The 16,618-nt window shown below is 41.7% G+C and overlaps 1 protein-coding gene across 10 annotated transcripts in view; it reads left to right on the forward strand.

The window, feature by feature from the left end:
• Positions 1 to 13,943, forward strand: part of LOC128690974 (mitochondrial protein C2orf69 homolog) — a 97,888-nt gene extending 83,945 nt beyond the window's left edge. For all 10 annotated transcript variants that reach the window (XM_070088424.1, XM_070088421.1, XM_070088422.1 and 7 more), the window contains 2 exons: positions 10,237 to 10,368; positions 10,480 to 13,943. In XM_070088424.1, the coding sequence (XP_069944525.1) occupies positions 10,237 to 10,368; positions 10,480 to 10,635 (288 nt within the window). In that variant the 3' untranslated portion in view covers positions 10,636 to 13,943. The remainder of the gene's footprint in view (positions 1 to 10,236; positions 10,369 to 10,479) is intronic.
• The last annotated feature ends 2,675 nt before the right edge of the window (positions 13,944 to 16,618 follow it).

Raw genomic sequence — 16,618 nt, forward strand, 5'->3', positions numbered from 1 at the left:
CTTGCTGCCAATCCCAGATGCGGTCAGCTGGTGCGTTCTGGATATTGTAATGTGGTTGTGGTTGTGCAGGTTGTGGTTGTGGTTGTAGGAGTGTGGGGTCGGACGAGGCTGGTTGTAGTTGTGCAGAGTCAGCAGCGCGGGTAGTAGCGTGGCCCGCTGCTGGTGTCACATGACTCATGCCACCATCACTATCACCACCACCGCCTGCTGCCTCACTCACATCATTTATACCCATCGTAACAATATCATCATCTTCACTATCAGGACGTGGTGTAGGGCCACGGGATGTGCTCCGAGATGTACTCCTTCCTCTTGGAAGAGCATATGGCACACTACCAGACCGCATGCGACGTCGTATATACTGCCGCTTCACTGGGGAATATTCACCCTCACTGTCACAACTAGAACTGCTTTCAATAACCTTGAAATCACTATCACTTGCACTGCTCACATCTGAGTCTTGTACATGGGCAAATAGTTTCCTCTTTCGTCCTGGTACAGGAGAACATGAACGAGCCGGCCCAGCACCAGAGGTGGAAGGTTGTGGGTCATCTGGGTTTTCATCACTAATTATGTTATCCTGGGTAATTTTCTCGGTCACACCCGCTTCAAAACCAAGGAATTCACTTTCACTGACACTATCATCACTGTTTGAGCTATCACTTGGGAACAAAAGACCTCCAATCCGCCGAGGAGTGAGGAACTTCTTACCACGAGGCATGGTGAAAATGGACTACCAACACGGCGTTCCCACAATGCACTGCTGAGTCCCAGATTTTTTTCACAGGGTGCACACCGACCACTGAGACCCATTCTCTCTCGTGTAGGCCTACCAGCCCTCTCCCGCTTGATTTGAAGCCGCTAGAATTTATGCGTATAGATACGTCAAACACAGTATCTCCCATGATGTATATATACGACCGCGACAGTCAAAGGGTTAAGAACCCTTGAAAAAACCTCATCAGGACCCGGCGACTTATTTTGCTTCAGTCTGTCTATCTGCTTCACAACCATTTCACTAGTGACTGTGATGTTACATAATTTATCTTCTTCTAGCCCACTATAAAAATTAATTACTGGAATATTGTTAGTGTCTTCCTGTGTAAAAACTGAGAGAAAATATTTATTAAAAATCGAGCACATTTCATTCTCTTTGTCAGTAAGGTGCCCATAGTTATTTTTAAGGGGACCTATCTTATCTCTAACTTTTGTTCTATAGACCTGGAAAAAACTTTTTGGGTTAGTTTTAGAATCCCTAGCAACTTTAATTTCATAGTCCCTTTTAGCTTTTCTATCCCCTTTTTAATGTCCCTCTTAATGTCAATATACTGATTCATAAGATGACCCTCACCTCTTTTGATACGCCTATAAATTCCTTTCTTATGCCCTAGTAGATATTTGAGCCTATTATTCATCCATTTTGGGTCATTTCTATTTGATCTAATTTCTTTATATGGGATAAACGTTCTTTGAGCAGCATGTATAGTGTTCAGAAAACTGTCATATTGATAGCTCACTTCGTTACCCCAGTCAACAGATGATAAGTGTTCTCTAAGCCCATCGTAATCTGCTAAGCAAAAATCTGGGACTGTTACTGAGTTATCGCTACTATCGTACTTCCACTCAATGCTAAATGTAATTGATTTGTGGTCGCTAGCACCCAGTTCCTCTGAAATTTCTAAATTATTAACAAGAGATTCATTGTTTGCCATAACTAAGTCAAGCAGGTTATTTCCCCTTGTAGGTTCTGTCACAAACTGCTTCAAAAAACAATCCTGAACTACTTCTAAGAAGTCGTATGATTCTAAATTCCCAGTCAAGAAATTCCAATCAATATGACTAAAGTTAAAGTCTCCTAGAATTACTACATTATCGTGCCTTGTGGCCTTAACAATTTACTCGCATAGTAGTCTCCCTTGGTCCCTATCTAAGTTTGGGGGACGGTATATCACTCCTAAAATCAGTTTTTCATGCCCCTCTGAAAATTCTATCCAAACAGACTGTATGTGTTACTTCAGACTTAATACCCGTTTTTATGCAACAGTTCAAGCGATCTCGGACATACAATGCCACCCCACCCCCCTTCCCGATACTTCTATCTACTTGGAACAATTTAAAACCCTGAATATGACATTCCGCAGGCATGTCCCAACTTTTTGAATTAAACCACGTCTCAGTTAAGGCAAATACATCAATGTTACCTGCACTAGCAACTAATCTCAACTCGTCCATCTTATTCCTAGCACTACGGCAATTAGCATAATAAACATTGAAAGACTCTCCTTTCTCTTTACCCTTCCTGCTCATTTCTGTTTTTCTACTAAACCTATTACTGTCCTTATCACCCAAAGTCCCTGGGTTTTCAATATCTACCTCGTTCTGCTTATTACTAGTTCCCCTAGAACTCGTAATATTACTACACTGGGACTTCACTGTTTTCCTGCCAAAACCCATACCACTAACTATTCCTAGTTTAAAGTCCTAACTGCTCCCTCCACTGCAGTTGCCAGTGCTACCACCCCAGACCTAGATAAGTGAACCCCATCCCTGGCATACATGTCATTTCTGCCATAGAAGAGGTCCCAGTTGTCAATGAATGTTACCGCATTTTCCTTACAGCATTTGTCCAGCCAGCAATTGACACCAATTGCCCTGGACAACCATTCATTTCCAACTCCCCTCCTTGGCAAAATACCACATATGACAGGGTTCCCACCCTTACTCCTAATTATTTCTATTGCTGACCTATACCTGCTAATCAGGTCTTCACTCCTACGTCTGCCAACATCGTTGCCTCCAGCACTGAGACAGATAATAGGATTGCTCCCATTACCTTTCATGATGTCATCCAGACGGCTAGCAATATCCTCCATCCCAGCCCCAGGAAAGCAAACTCTCTGTCTCCTACTCCTGTCCTTCAAGCAGAACGCCCTATCCATATACCTAACTTGGCTATCCCCAACAACAACAATATTCTTACCTTCCTTGGTGTCATTCGTCGTGATGTTCCCAGTAGTCGACTCTCATTCGTCGGGTAGCACTGAGAATGTATTAGATGTTTCCACAACAGTTTCCACGGCAGTCTCTTTCTTCTTCATCTATCTACCTTTCCATTCGTCTTCTTGATCGTCAACTTCATTCCCTGCTGTCCAGCCACTGACCAGTTTCCCTTCTTGACCTGAGGACTCAAAACAGGAGGACTACTACAAATCTTCTTGTTTTCCTCGGTCAGTCGCCGAATCTCCAACTTCGCCATCCTCAATTCTTCCTTAAGCTGTTGGTAAAGTTGCTCGATGGAGGGCATCTTGCTTCAATTCGTAGAGAGCGCGCAAACAGGTCTTCACAGAGCTAAGTACACGTCAACACTGCGCAACAGCCAACTCAATCAGGAGCTACTGCGCAGCACGTCCGCACGGCCCAATAGCGATGCGAACACCCTTCTGGCAAGACAGTGATGGAGTGAATGATGGTCAAAGTTTTTCTTGTGATGAATGGTTTGAAAAACCGACAAGCTGAAGATTGAGACACTTATGCAGCATATGGGAATCTTTATTCAGGAAACGTTTCGCCACACAGTGGCTTCATCAGTCCAATACAAAGAGGAAGGCATAAGGAGAGGAGGAGTATGAGGTAATCAGTCCCTCAGCCTGGAGTCGATGTGTTCAGTCCATCAATCTTGTAGAATGTACAGCATAGGGCCGTAGACGTGGCTTATATACTGTAGTGAGGTGAGGTGAAGCAGGCGGAGGCTGGGTCATAGTGGTACCATCCACTAGTCGAAGTAGGTCTTCGTCCAAAGGTTGAACAAGTGTTGAAAAATTCTTTGTAACAAGATCCCATGATGCTGCAGTGTCTGACAGTTGTGATGGATGGTTTGAAAAACCGACAAGTTGAAGATTGAGACACTTATGCAGCCATTGCCAATCATGGCCTATTTACAGTGGAATATCCGTGGCCTCAGGGGTAATCGGGGTGAGCTTCAGCTGTTGCTTTCCAGGTTTTCCCCTGTTGGTGCTTTCTTGCGAGAACCAAAATTACACTCGGCTGTTTTCCAACCTCTCTCAGGCTATAATTTATTGTATTCTTCGGATCCTTTCTCAGATGGGACCTTTAATGAAAGTGCCCTTCTTCTACGCAGTGATATTCCATACTGTCAACTATTTGTCCATACCTCACTGCAGCCCGTATCCACTTGAATAAGTGGTATACAATATGTTCTTTATATCTCTCTCCTTCTTGAGCATTTTCTATCCCAGACTTTGCCTTTCTTGTTTCATCCTTACCACCGCCACTTCTGTTACTTGGTGATTTCAACGCCCACCATTTCCTCTGGGGGGGTCTCATTGTGACTCACGTGGCATCCAGTTGGAGGCTTTTCTCAACTCTCACCCCCTCCATTTTTAAATACGGGTACTCCCACCCATTTTGATCCTTGTACTCGTACTCTCTCTTGCATCGATCTATCAGTCTGCTCTTCCTCCACTGCACTAGACTTCACCTGGTCTGTTCTACCGGACTTACATGACAGCGATCATTTTCCTATCATTCTTACTTCACCTTCCTATTCACCACCTTTCCGTAGCCCTCGCTGGCAATTTGATCGGGCAAATTGGGACCTTTACTCGAAACTCACTGCTTTTAGTGAGGTTCCTTCTTCATCCTCCATTGATGAGCTCCTACACCTCTTCTCGACGTCAGTTTATGCAGCAGCTTCTCATTCTATACCCCAAACCTCAGGCACGTGTTCTCAGAAGTGCGTGCCTTGGTGGTCTCCTGCTTGTGCTCATGCAGTACGTTTGAAACGCGCTGCATGGGGCAGGTACCAGTACAGTAGAACCAATGAGAGACTTCTTGATTTTAAGCAGAAGCATGCGATTGCTCGCCGTGTCATCCGTGAAGCTAAACGCACTTGCTGGCGAGACTATGTTTCCACCATCACCTCTGCTTCCTCTATGAGTGCAGTCTGGAAAAAAGTGAGGAAATTGAGTGGTAAATACTCTCCTGACCCGGCTCCTGTTCTACGGGTCGCTGGTGTTGATGTAGCAAACCCTCTTGACGTTGCCATTGAAATTGGCACTCATCTGGTCCGTATTTCCCGGGGGCTCCATCTATGCCCCTCGTTTCTTTCCTCAAAGTCTGCCAGAGAGTTAGTACCCTTGGACTTTTCTTCTCTCAGAGAAGAACAGTTAATGTACCTTTTACACTTCAGGAACTGGAGGCAACGCTCTCAGCTTGCCGAGCATCGGCAGCTGGGCCTGACGACATTCATATTCGTATGTTACAACATTTACATCAGTCAGCCCTTGTAGTCCTCTTACACCTCTTCAATCTTATTTGGGCACAAGGAGTTCTTCCCCAGTTGTGGAAATCTGCCATTGTTCTCCCTTTCCGCAAGCCGGGTACTACAGGACATAATGCCTCCCACTATCGTCACATCGCTCTTACTAGTGCAGTTTACAAAGTGATGGAATGTCTGGTAAATCGACGTTTAATGTGGTATTTAGAGACACACAACAGTCTCTCCGCTAGTCAATATGGCTTTCGTAAGGGCCGTTCTACCATAGACCCCTTACTACGCTTGGATACATATGTTCGTAATGCCTTTGCGAATAATCACTCAGTTATTGCCATATTTTTTGACCTTGAGAAGGCATATGACACAACTTGGAGGTATAATATTTTGGCCCAGGCCCACTCCTTAGGCCTCCGAGGCAATCTCCCATCCTTCCTTAAGACTTTTTTAACTGACAGACATTTCTGTGTTCGAGTCAATAATGTGCTTTCCCCGGACTTCATCCAAGCTGAAGGAGTCCCTCAGGGATGTGTTCTGAGCACAACGCTTTTTCTCCTTGCTATAAATGATTTGGCTTCTGTTCTTCCTCCCAATATTTGGTCATCACTCTATGTTGATGACTTCGCTATTGCTTGTGCCGGCGCTGTCAACTTATTGCCGTTTCTCTCCAGCATGCAGTCGACCGTGTTTCCACTTGGGCCACCACGCAAGGGTTTAAATTTTCCAGTACCAAAACTCACCAGATTACTTTTACTAGACGCTCTGTCATCTCCGATCATCCTTTGTATCTCTATGGCTCCCATATCCCCGAACGTGACAGTCAGGTTTCTAGGCCTTCTCTTTGACCGTCGGTTATCCTGGAAACCTCACATTACCTCTCTGAAGGCAACTCGTCACAGCCGGCTAAACCTTCTTAAAACCCTTGCTCATCTTTCCTGGGGAGCTGATCGTCGAACTCTGCTTCGCCTACATTCAGCCCTCGTTTTATCGAAACTCGATTATGGTGACCAGATTTATTCAGCTGCCTCTCCTGCTACTCTCTCTAGCCTTATCCCCATACATCACCATGGATTACGTTTATGCCTTGGTGCTTTTCGCTTTTCCCCTGTTGAGAGCCTCTATGCAGAAGCGAATGTACGCTCTCACGATCTCCACAATCCTTCCATTTATAGAATTGTCACCGATATTAGTAGATATTCTTTATTTGTTCGCCGCCCCTGTTTGCTCCGTCCCTTTTCTCTTCGCCTACATTCACTCTTGTCTTCCCTTCAGTTACCACCTTTATGTGTTCATGTAGCATCTCACTTTTCCGTACCCCCCTGGGAAGTTCCAGCTGTTCGTGTCTGTTCTTTCTCACTCCCTTGCTCGAAAGCCCAACTGCCTATGGTGGCTTCCCGCTCTCTTTTTCTTGATCACTTCCACTCTCATTCTCATGCCATCGCTCTCATGCCATGGCTCTAAGTCTTCAGACGGCGTCGGATTCACAGCAGTGTTTCCGGACAGCGTCGTGCGGGGGCATTTACTATCTTCGGCTAGCATTTTTACTGCTGAATTGTATGTCATTTTTACAGCACTTATTCATATCGCATCTATGCCTGTGGCATCATTTGTGGTAGTCTCAGACTCCCTTAGTGCTCTACAGGCTATACGAAAATTTGATACATCTCACCCCCTAGTTCTCCATATCCCACTTTGGCTATGCCGTATCTCTACCAAACATAAAGATATTGTCTTTTGTTGGGTCCCTGGTCATGTTGACGTACAGGGCAATGAACAGGCAGACTGCTGCGCGGTCAGCAGTACATGACCTACCAATTTCCTATAGAGGTGTTCCATTTCTGGACTATTTTGCTGCAATAGCTACCCACCTTCATACCCGTTGGCAACAACGTTGGTCAACTCTGCTCGGTAACAAACTTCATTCTGTTAAACCGAGCATAGGTTACTGGCCGTCTTCTTGTCATCAGTGCCGAGGTTGGGAGACCACTCTCTCCCGCCTTCGCATTGGCCACACTCGTCTTACCCATGGGTATCTCATGGAGAGGCACCCTGTTCCTCTCTGTGAGCAGTGTCAAGTTCCCGTATCGATTAGCCACATTCTGTTAGACTGCCCTTTCTATCAATGAGCACGCAGAATTTACCTCTGTCGTCGTCTCCACTCTACTACTCTCTCTTTACCTTCCCTTCTTGCTGATGGACCCTCCTTTAATCCTGACTCTCTCATTGACTTCTTGACAACGAGTGATTTACTCCACAAACTCTGATGATGATACCTTTCGCACTCCCCTCAGCCCTTTCTAGCTCAGTCTCTTGCTGCCCTTTACCCTTTCACCATCCACTGCCCCACTGTTCTCCGTAACCTATTACTCATCCATCTCCCTTTTACCACCTGATACCCTCGCTTCCTTCCTGCCCTGCAGCACTATATAGCCCTTGTGGCTTAGCGCTTCTTTTTGATTATAATAATAATAATAATAAAATGTGCAATAAATGCCAGACAACAAGTCTACACTAACTATATTAAGTTAGCAATAGAAACAGGCATTAAAAATACAATAAAACGTAAGGTACACACAGAGTACACTTATTACTTACCTTAAAATATTAATATTAATGTGTGAGAGGTGAGTGGCAGGGTGTTTATTGAATAAAATCAGAATGGCACACCATCATCCTCTAACTTTGCACTTAAACAAGGCTTACGACTCCTCTTTTTATCACAGCTAAGCTTAGACGCCATCATCAATGAGAGCCAACTAGTTAACGAAAGAGTAAACGAGAGAGAGAACGAGATACAGAGTTCAGACAATGTAAGAATACAAACTGAACAGGTAGTGGGCGATCACTTGGTCAGGCGAAATAAATGCGTATTAATGTGACTACTTTTAGTTCATTCACGTACGTTTGTAAGAGTTTGTAAAACATTTACCTCAATATTTTTTTATTATAATAATTACCTCACAATACAGATACTCTTACATTGTGTACGAGTTAGTACAGAATAAACAAACAGCAACACACCATTTTTAGAGTGAATGAAGATATTATTATTATTATTATTATTATTATTATCATAAAAAGCACTAAACCCACAAGGGTTGTGAATTGCTATATACATGTATAGAGTGAAGGCATACCGAAAGATTATTTTTATACAGTTATCCCCCAGTTTGATTAGAGAAAACATAATTCTTCCGACACTACCTACACAGCCGCTTTGTAAACAAATCTCATATTTACGTCAGTTTTTATTCTGTAAGTGTATGTACCATGCTTATATGCTATGTAACGGGTTTTGTATATAATTTTGAGGAAAATATCATAGATGGATTAATGAAAATGCCTATATTAATGTAAAATAAGACATTTAGTCTACCCAAGAGTGATTATTATTACGTAGTATTGGCGTCATGAGTAGAGAGACTTAGCGATTTTAATGTGTACCTGCACACCGGCACAGTGTGTAAGTATATTTAGGTACAGGTACACATAAGTATAATTATCAGAGTACATATAAAATACGCGGTAACTTTAAAACACTTGAAATTTTGGAAAGTTTCCTGACATAATAAATGCGGTCACGGAGAATGTAAACAAACCGAGTGGGGCATGCCATATTTGAAAGACCGCTTGCCGTATAGCAAATTTTGGTCATAATTTGACATTGCCATATTAGTGGAACACCGTAAGGCGAAACGCCATAAAGCGGGGCCCTACTGTATGTATTTTCTTTGATTTAACCCTTTCACTGTCAAGACCCCTGCTCACAAACTTACTCTCAGTGTCGAAGAATTTAAAAAAAAAAAATTCCTTATGAAATGATAGAGAATCTTTTCTCGATGGTAATGACACCAATAGTAATACATTTGATGGAAAACTTATACTTACACTCTCTCAAAGTTAGTGGTCTTGGCGATATACATGCATTGACGATTTTGCTCTCTTTGAGCCCAGTGTTCCAGTCGACCAAACTCATAGCTATTTTGCTAGAACTCCTTTTGTTCTATCAACTGAGTACAAGAAATTTCCCATTTACTGATTTTAACTACCCAATAAAGTGATCAGAAATTGGTAATTTGTTCAATTTCATATACAATTTAAGGAAGGTCAGTTTCAAAATAGGGTCCAGAATTAACTATGCAAACATTCCTAGCACTAAAATAACATTTTCTCTATTCATTGGTCACATCTCCAGGCCCCTCTTATATTATGTTTGCTTTCCATTTTGAATTTTCATTCACACAAAAAATAGATTTACTGTTATGCAGACTACTGCATTATTGTAAAAATGGTATAAATAATATTAGCGCATTTGTGAAAGCACATTAGACCCACCAGTTGATGTGTATTGGATGTGTGATGTGATTTGTTTACTCTCGAACATCAGCAAGAGTCGAACAAATATTTCCGATACTTTGAGTTCAATTTCTAGGTACTTTGTAAACCATTCAAAATCATCTATAGTTCTGTATTATATCTTCCATTCTATCAAATGAGACCAAGAAAACAAGAATAAAACCATAAATACCATACAAAAATACACCACAAAGTTGCTGTTTTCAACGAGAAACAGGGTCTGAGTTTTTTGTTCTTATGCACTGCGTGCTGCAGGATTTTTTTTTTTATGCTGCACACACTAACCACTCAGACCCATTCTCTCGTATGTAGGCCTACCAGCTTTATCATACAAGATTGGAAGCTGCTACAATTTTGGCATACTATTACGGGACCAACACTGCTTTGCAAGCTGTAATATTATGGGACCAACAGTGAAATGGTTAAATAAATTATATTTCCTAATGGATCAAAACTTCAGGGCTGTATAACCCCTAACAGTTCTAGTACTTTTGAGTAATAATCATCATAATAAACATAATAGACTAGGGGCATTTATGATTTTGTATACTCTTATTGTAAGAATTAATAGGACTATTATTTCTCAGATTCATAACATGTATTGGTTAGATGGAGGTCATGCAGGTGGTAGCAAGACATGGATTACGGCACCTGCCATCTTAAAGTCTCTTGCTGCTTTAAAGCACATAAATATCTTCATACATGTTACTCCTTATCAGGTAGGAATATCATTTTTTTATTTTATTGGTAAACAATTTTGAATAGTGATTATAGTACAAATCCAGATTCAATAGAAATATCGTTGAATAAATAAAGCTCTTACATTACAGGTACGAGATGAGCAAAGACCATGGATAAGAAAGGAATGTAAAGCATTTTATGACATCTTGCGTAGAGCAGGAGCCAAGGTCAACTACTCTCTCCATTTTGAAGATGAGCCAGCTTCTTTAATATTGCATTTTAGAATTCTCAACAAGTTTATCTGAGACATCCAGTATTGTTCCCTCTACAGCAATGTAAATTATGTTATATAAAATTGTCGAGGGTTTCTTACAGGATACTGGTCTCAATTTTCAGTAAGATAATCATGTTCAAGCACTTTTAAATAATAATGTGTATTTGGTATACATTATACTGACATAAGCATTATTTGCATCTTATATTCTAATTACATTCATGCGGAAGCACTAAGCCCATAGGGGTCATATGATGCCTGGAGAATGGGAGGTAATCAGGTTTGATCTAACAATGGTGACTGATAATTCCAATCCCATGGAGCAAGAGCCCTTCACCACCATCAAGGCACCCCCTGAAGAATGAAGGAAAGATAGCAATCAATAGTAAGACAGTATTGATAATAGCTCCATGCAGCAAGTTTTAGACAGAGGGCTTGGGTAGTTTCCACAAGGGACATGGTATGGCAATGCCAGTTGTTCAGGAAGAGAAATTACAGGAAGGTGTAACAACTTACTAAAAGAGCATTACAGAATGTGACAGACTTTTTTTTTTTATACAACACTGGCCACCTTCTACTGAGGTAGGGTGACCTTCACTCACTCCATCACAGTCTTGCTAGACGTGTGCCAACATTATAGCTCAGATCCCTCCTGCAATATCCCCACCCCTTCAGAATGCAGGCACTGTATTAACCACTTCAAGGACTCAAGTCCAGCTAACCAATTTCCCTGAATCCCTTCGTAAATGTTACCTTGCTCACATGTCAAGTTGCAAAAATGGTCACTTAGCCTCCACTCCTGTCTAAAAAACACACACACACACACACTCTTGTTGGATGTCCAGCAAAGAACAACTTTAATTTCTCTTTCCTGGGGGGAAATAGACAGGGGAAAACTGGCAGATTAGCCAGGAATGGGATGAAATGATAAGAAAGTGATCACTATCTTGATTATTTACCAGCATCCAGTCTAACTCCAGCACAACAAAAATTTAAATATTTGAGATCAGTATATAATTGAGTCCCACTATACACGTATACGATAAAAAGTACGTGTACTGTATACAGGTAATAAAGTTGCCAATAGGACCCTTCACAAAAAAGAATGGCAATTGCATTTAAAATCCCCCGACCCAAAAGTAGGATTGGTTCAGGTAAAGCTCCTCTCAAGGAAAGTGCCTTGATGCTGGTAAGGGGATCTTGATCCAAGGAATTTTGTCTTTCCATAGATCAAACCTGGTTGCCTCCCATTTTTTCCAAGTGCTATATGACCCCCTACAGGTAGTGTTACTCCCACGAATGTAATAATAAAAAGAGTCGGGCAAGGATGAATCTAGGTTTGCATTGTGCGTAATGGGAAGGAGACTGGTACCAAGAGCAAATTTTTGTACCCTCCAAATAAGCACAAGCTGTTGTACAAGCCACTGTTTGAATTGACAGTCTGGTACAGGTTGGCCATCACTAATCTGGCATCATTGGGACCTATAGTGTGCCGGATTAATGAGTTTGCCAGATGACAGAGTGGTTAGGTTAGAATACACTTAATTAACCTATCAATAGAGAGACTGCTGAAAATAAATGGTATAAAATACCGACACAATGGAAACATAAACACACATGCAGTTTAATGTGATCCTTTATTGACCAATAAAGGATCACATTAAACTGCATATGTGTTTGTTTCCAGAGACTCTGCTACATCTTCCTCATTTTCATCACTGTTTTCTCCTCCACTGGCTTGCTGCTGTGGATTTACAACCATCTGCACAATTTCTGTATATAATGCTGAATTTTGAGTCAGTATAATGATGAAATTTGAAATTATGCTAGCCAAAATTAGTGCCAGATTACTGATGAAACCGGGTAACTGATTACCGGATTAGTGATGGCCGCTCTGTACTGTATATGGAATAGTCTTTAGAGTGTACTCAAATTGTAAGAGGTATCAAAACAAAGGCAGACAGGAAGGTCAAAATGATGAATACAGTGGACCCCCGGTTAACGATATTTTTTCACTCCAGAAGTATGTTCAGGTGCCAGTACTGACCGAATTTGTTCCCATAAGAAATATTGTGAAGTAGATTAGTCCATTTCAGACCCCCAAACATACACGTACAAACGCACTTACATAAATACACTTACATAATTGGTCGCATTCGGAGGTAATCGTTATGCGGGGGTCCACTGTATTACTTTCTTGGAGGCATACAGGAGGAAAAACTGGAATATAGCATCCCTGTATCCTTTTATCTCCTGACTGTAAGTTTTGTGATGCCAGTGATGGGCTATTGATCCAAGGAATTGGACCTGCCCTCTCCTTAGATTGAACTTGAGTGCCTCCCATTTCCCCAGGTGCTGTATAGACTCCTGCAAGTTTAGCACTACCCATGAATGTAATAATAATGTATTTTCTAATATTTCAGTGTAAAAACTTAAAGGAGGTCCCATATTATGAGAAAGGAGCTCTTTATCTGAGGAATCAGATCTATCCTCCTTACCCTTATCAAATTTGATTATCTCAACTCTCCCTCTCTCTAATAGACCTCTTTAGTGGGGACATTATTTTTTTGTTTTTTTTCCCTTTTGTGAAATCCATCTAAACAGGAAAGTCACCACTGTCTGGTCTGTTCTAATGTACTAGCTTCTGTTTGCAGTGGTAGTGATGGGAATTTGACCACCTTAGGGCATGTCAGGTAACCCTTGGTGAAACTTCAGAAGGCTATCAGGCACGAACTGAAGGTGTAGGACTCCTGGCATTCTTGCTAGTTCACCACCCACTTCTATTATTAGACAACTGCACACTTAGTGCACTTGTCTAAACAAGTGGTTTTGTTAAACCTTGCTCAGTCAGTTCTAGAGGTACTGTCTTGGTGTTGTGCACCAGGTATAGTGAAAGGTAGTTTCCAGGGAATAGCAAGACTACCTGATAGTCATTAACCCTTTCAATGTCGAAGCCCCTGATCACAAACCTGCTCTGTGTCGAAAAATATTCGAAAAAAAAAACAAAAAAAATTCTTGCCAAAATTTTAAGAATATTTTTTGAGTGTTTTAAAAATATGCAATCAGTACTTACCGAGATATAGAGGAGTGAAGTTGACAAAAAGTGAACCGCTTATGGCAACATCGACAACTTCCGCTCACTCGGTAATATTATTTTTACTTTTATTTTTTAATATTTTATTTTTCAAGTAACTTTTGTGGCTGGTGAGACCAATATGTATAATGTGTAATTTATATATATCCACTTGTTGTATGCAACACAATAACCACACAAACATTATCATTATATTGTTTACAAAACCTGTTTACACAAACCAACAATAAAAAAAAAGCTGTTCATTACTATTGTTCTATAATACATATTATTTATTATTATTATTATTATTATTATTATTATTATCACACTGGCCGATTCCCACCAAGGCAGGGTGGCCCGAAAAAGAAAAACTTTCACCATCATTCACTCCATCACTGTCTTGCCAGAAGGGTGCTTTACACTACAGTTTTTAAACTGCAACATTAACACCCCTCCTTCAGAGTGCAGGCACTGTACTTCCCATCTCCAGGACTCAAGTCCGGCCTGCCGGTTTCCCTGAACCCCTTCATAAATGTTACTTTGCTCACACTCCAACAGCACGTCAAGTATTAAAAACCATATGTCTCCATTCACTCCTATCAGACACGCTCACGCATGCCTGCTGGAAGTCCAAGCCCCTCGCACACAAAACCTCCTTTACCCCCTCCCTCCAACCTTTCCTAGGCCGACCCCTACCCCGCCTTCCTTCCGCTACAGACTGATACACTCTTGAAGTCACTCTGTTTCGCTCCATTCTCTCTACATGTCCGAACCACCTCAACAACCCTTCCTCAGCCCTCTGGACAACAGTTTTGGTAATCCCGCACCTCCTCCTAACTTCCAAACTACACTGTATAGCCCTTGTGGCTTAGCGCTTCTTTTTGATTATAATAATAATCCAAACTACAAATTCTCTGCATTATATTCACACCACACATTGCACTCAGACATGACATCTCCACTGCCTCCAGCCTTCTCCTCGCTGCAACATTCATCACCCATGCTTCACACCCATATAAGAGCATTGGTAAAACTATACTCTCATACATTCCCCTCTTTGCCTCCAAGGACAAAGTTCTTTGTCTCCACAGACTCCTAAGTGCACCACTCACCCTTTTCCCCTCGTCAATTCTATGATTCGCCTCATCTTTCATAGACCCATCCGCTGACACGTCCACTCCCAAATATCTGAATACATTCACCTCCTCCATACTCTCTCCCTCCAATCTGATATCCAATCTTTCATCACCTAATCTTTTTATCCTCATAACCTTACTCTTTCCTGTATTCACCTTTAATTTTCTTCTTTTGCACACCCTACCAAATTCATCCACCAATCTCTGCAACTTCTCTTCAGAATCTCCCAAGAGCACAGTGTCATCAGCAAAGAGCAACTGTGACAACTCCCACTTTGTGTGTGATTTTTTATCTTTTAACTCCACGCCTCTTGCCAAGACCCTCGCATTTACTTCTCTTACAATCCCATCTATAAATATATTAAACAACCACGGTGACATCACACATCCTTGTCTAAGGCCTACTTTTACTAGGAAATAATTTCCCTCTTTTCCTACATACTCTAACTTGAGCCTCACTATCCTCGTAAAAACTCTTCACTGCTTTCAGTAGCCTACCTCCTACACCATACACCTGCAACATCTGCCACATTGCCCCCCTATCCACCCTGTCATATGCCTTTTCCAAATCCATAAATGCCACAAAGACCTCTTTAGCCTTATCTAAATACTGTTCACTTATATGTTTCACTGTAAACACCTGGTCCACACACCCCCTACCTTTCCTAAAGCCTCCTTGTTCATCTGCTATCCTATTCTCCGTCTTACTCTTAATTCTTTCAATAATAACTCTACCATACACTTTACCAGGTATACTCAACAGACTTATCCCCCAATAATTTTTGCACTCTCTATTGTCCCCTTTGCCTTTATACAAAGGAACTATGCATGCTCTCTGCCAATCCCTAGGTACCTTACCCTCTTCCATACATTTATTAAATAATTGCACCAACCACTCCAAAACTCTATCCCCACCTGCTTTTAACATTTCTATCTTTATCCCATCAATCCCGGCTGCCTTACCCCCTTTCATTTTACCTACTGCCTCATGAACTTCCCCCACACTCACAACTGGCTCTTCCTCACTCCTACAAGTTGTTATTCCTCCTTGCCCTATACACGAAATCACAGCTTCCCTATCTTCATCAACATTTAACAATTCCTCAAAATATTCCCTCCATCTTCCCAATACCTCTAACTCTCCATTTAATAACTCTCCTCTCCTACTTTTAACTGACAAATCCATTTGTTCTCTAGGCTTCCTTAACTTGTTAATATCACTCCAAAACTTTTTCTTATTTTCAACAAAATTTGTTGATAACATCTCACCCACTCTCTCATTTGCTCTCTTTTTACATTGCTTCACCGCTCTCTTAACCTCTCTCTTTTTCTCCATATACTCTTCCCTCCTTGCATCACTTCTACTTTGTAAAAACTTCTCATATGCTAACTTTTTCTCCCTTACTACTCTCTTTACATCATCACTCCACCAATCGCTCCTCTTCCCTCCCGCACCCACTTTCCTGTAACCACAAACTTCTGCTGAACACTAACACTACATTTTTAAACCTACCCCATACCTCTTCGACCCCATTGCCTATGCTCTCATTAGCCCATCTATCCTAATACATATATGTACACATATAGTCACTGGACATGTTCCTAGAATTGCTACAGCTTGTGGAAGGTTGATGTGTGTGGGTGGTTGCAGGTGGTCTTTGTTGTGGATGTGCTGAGTCGCGGCAAGGCTGGTGTCACATGACGCGTTACACAATCACCACCAAGCATGCTGTCTTCCCCACCACCCACATGGAAATAAGTCACTTTGTCTGACTTTTTTGGGTTATCCTAGCTTGATGGTC

The sequence above is a fragment of the Cherax quadricarinatus genome, chromosome 24 (genome assembly GCF_038502225.1).
Source record: "Cherax quadricarinatus isolate ZL_2023a chromosome 24, ASM3850222v1, whole genome shotgun sequence".
Lineage (NCBI taxonomy): Eukaryota > Metazoa > Arthropoda > Malacostraca > Decapoda > Parastacidae > Cherax > Cherax quadricarinatus.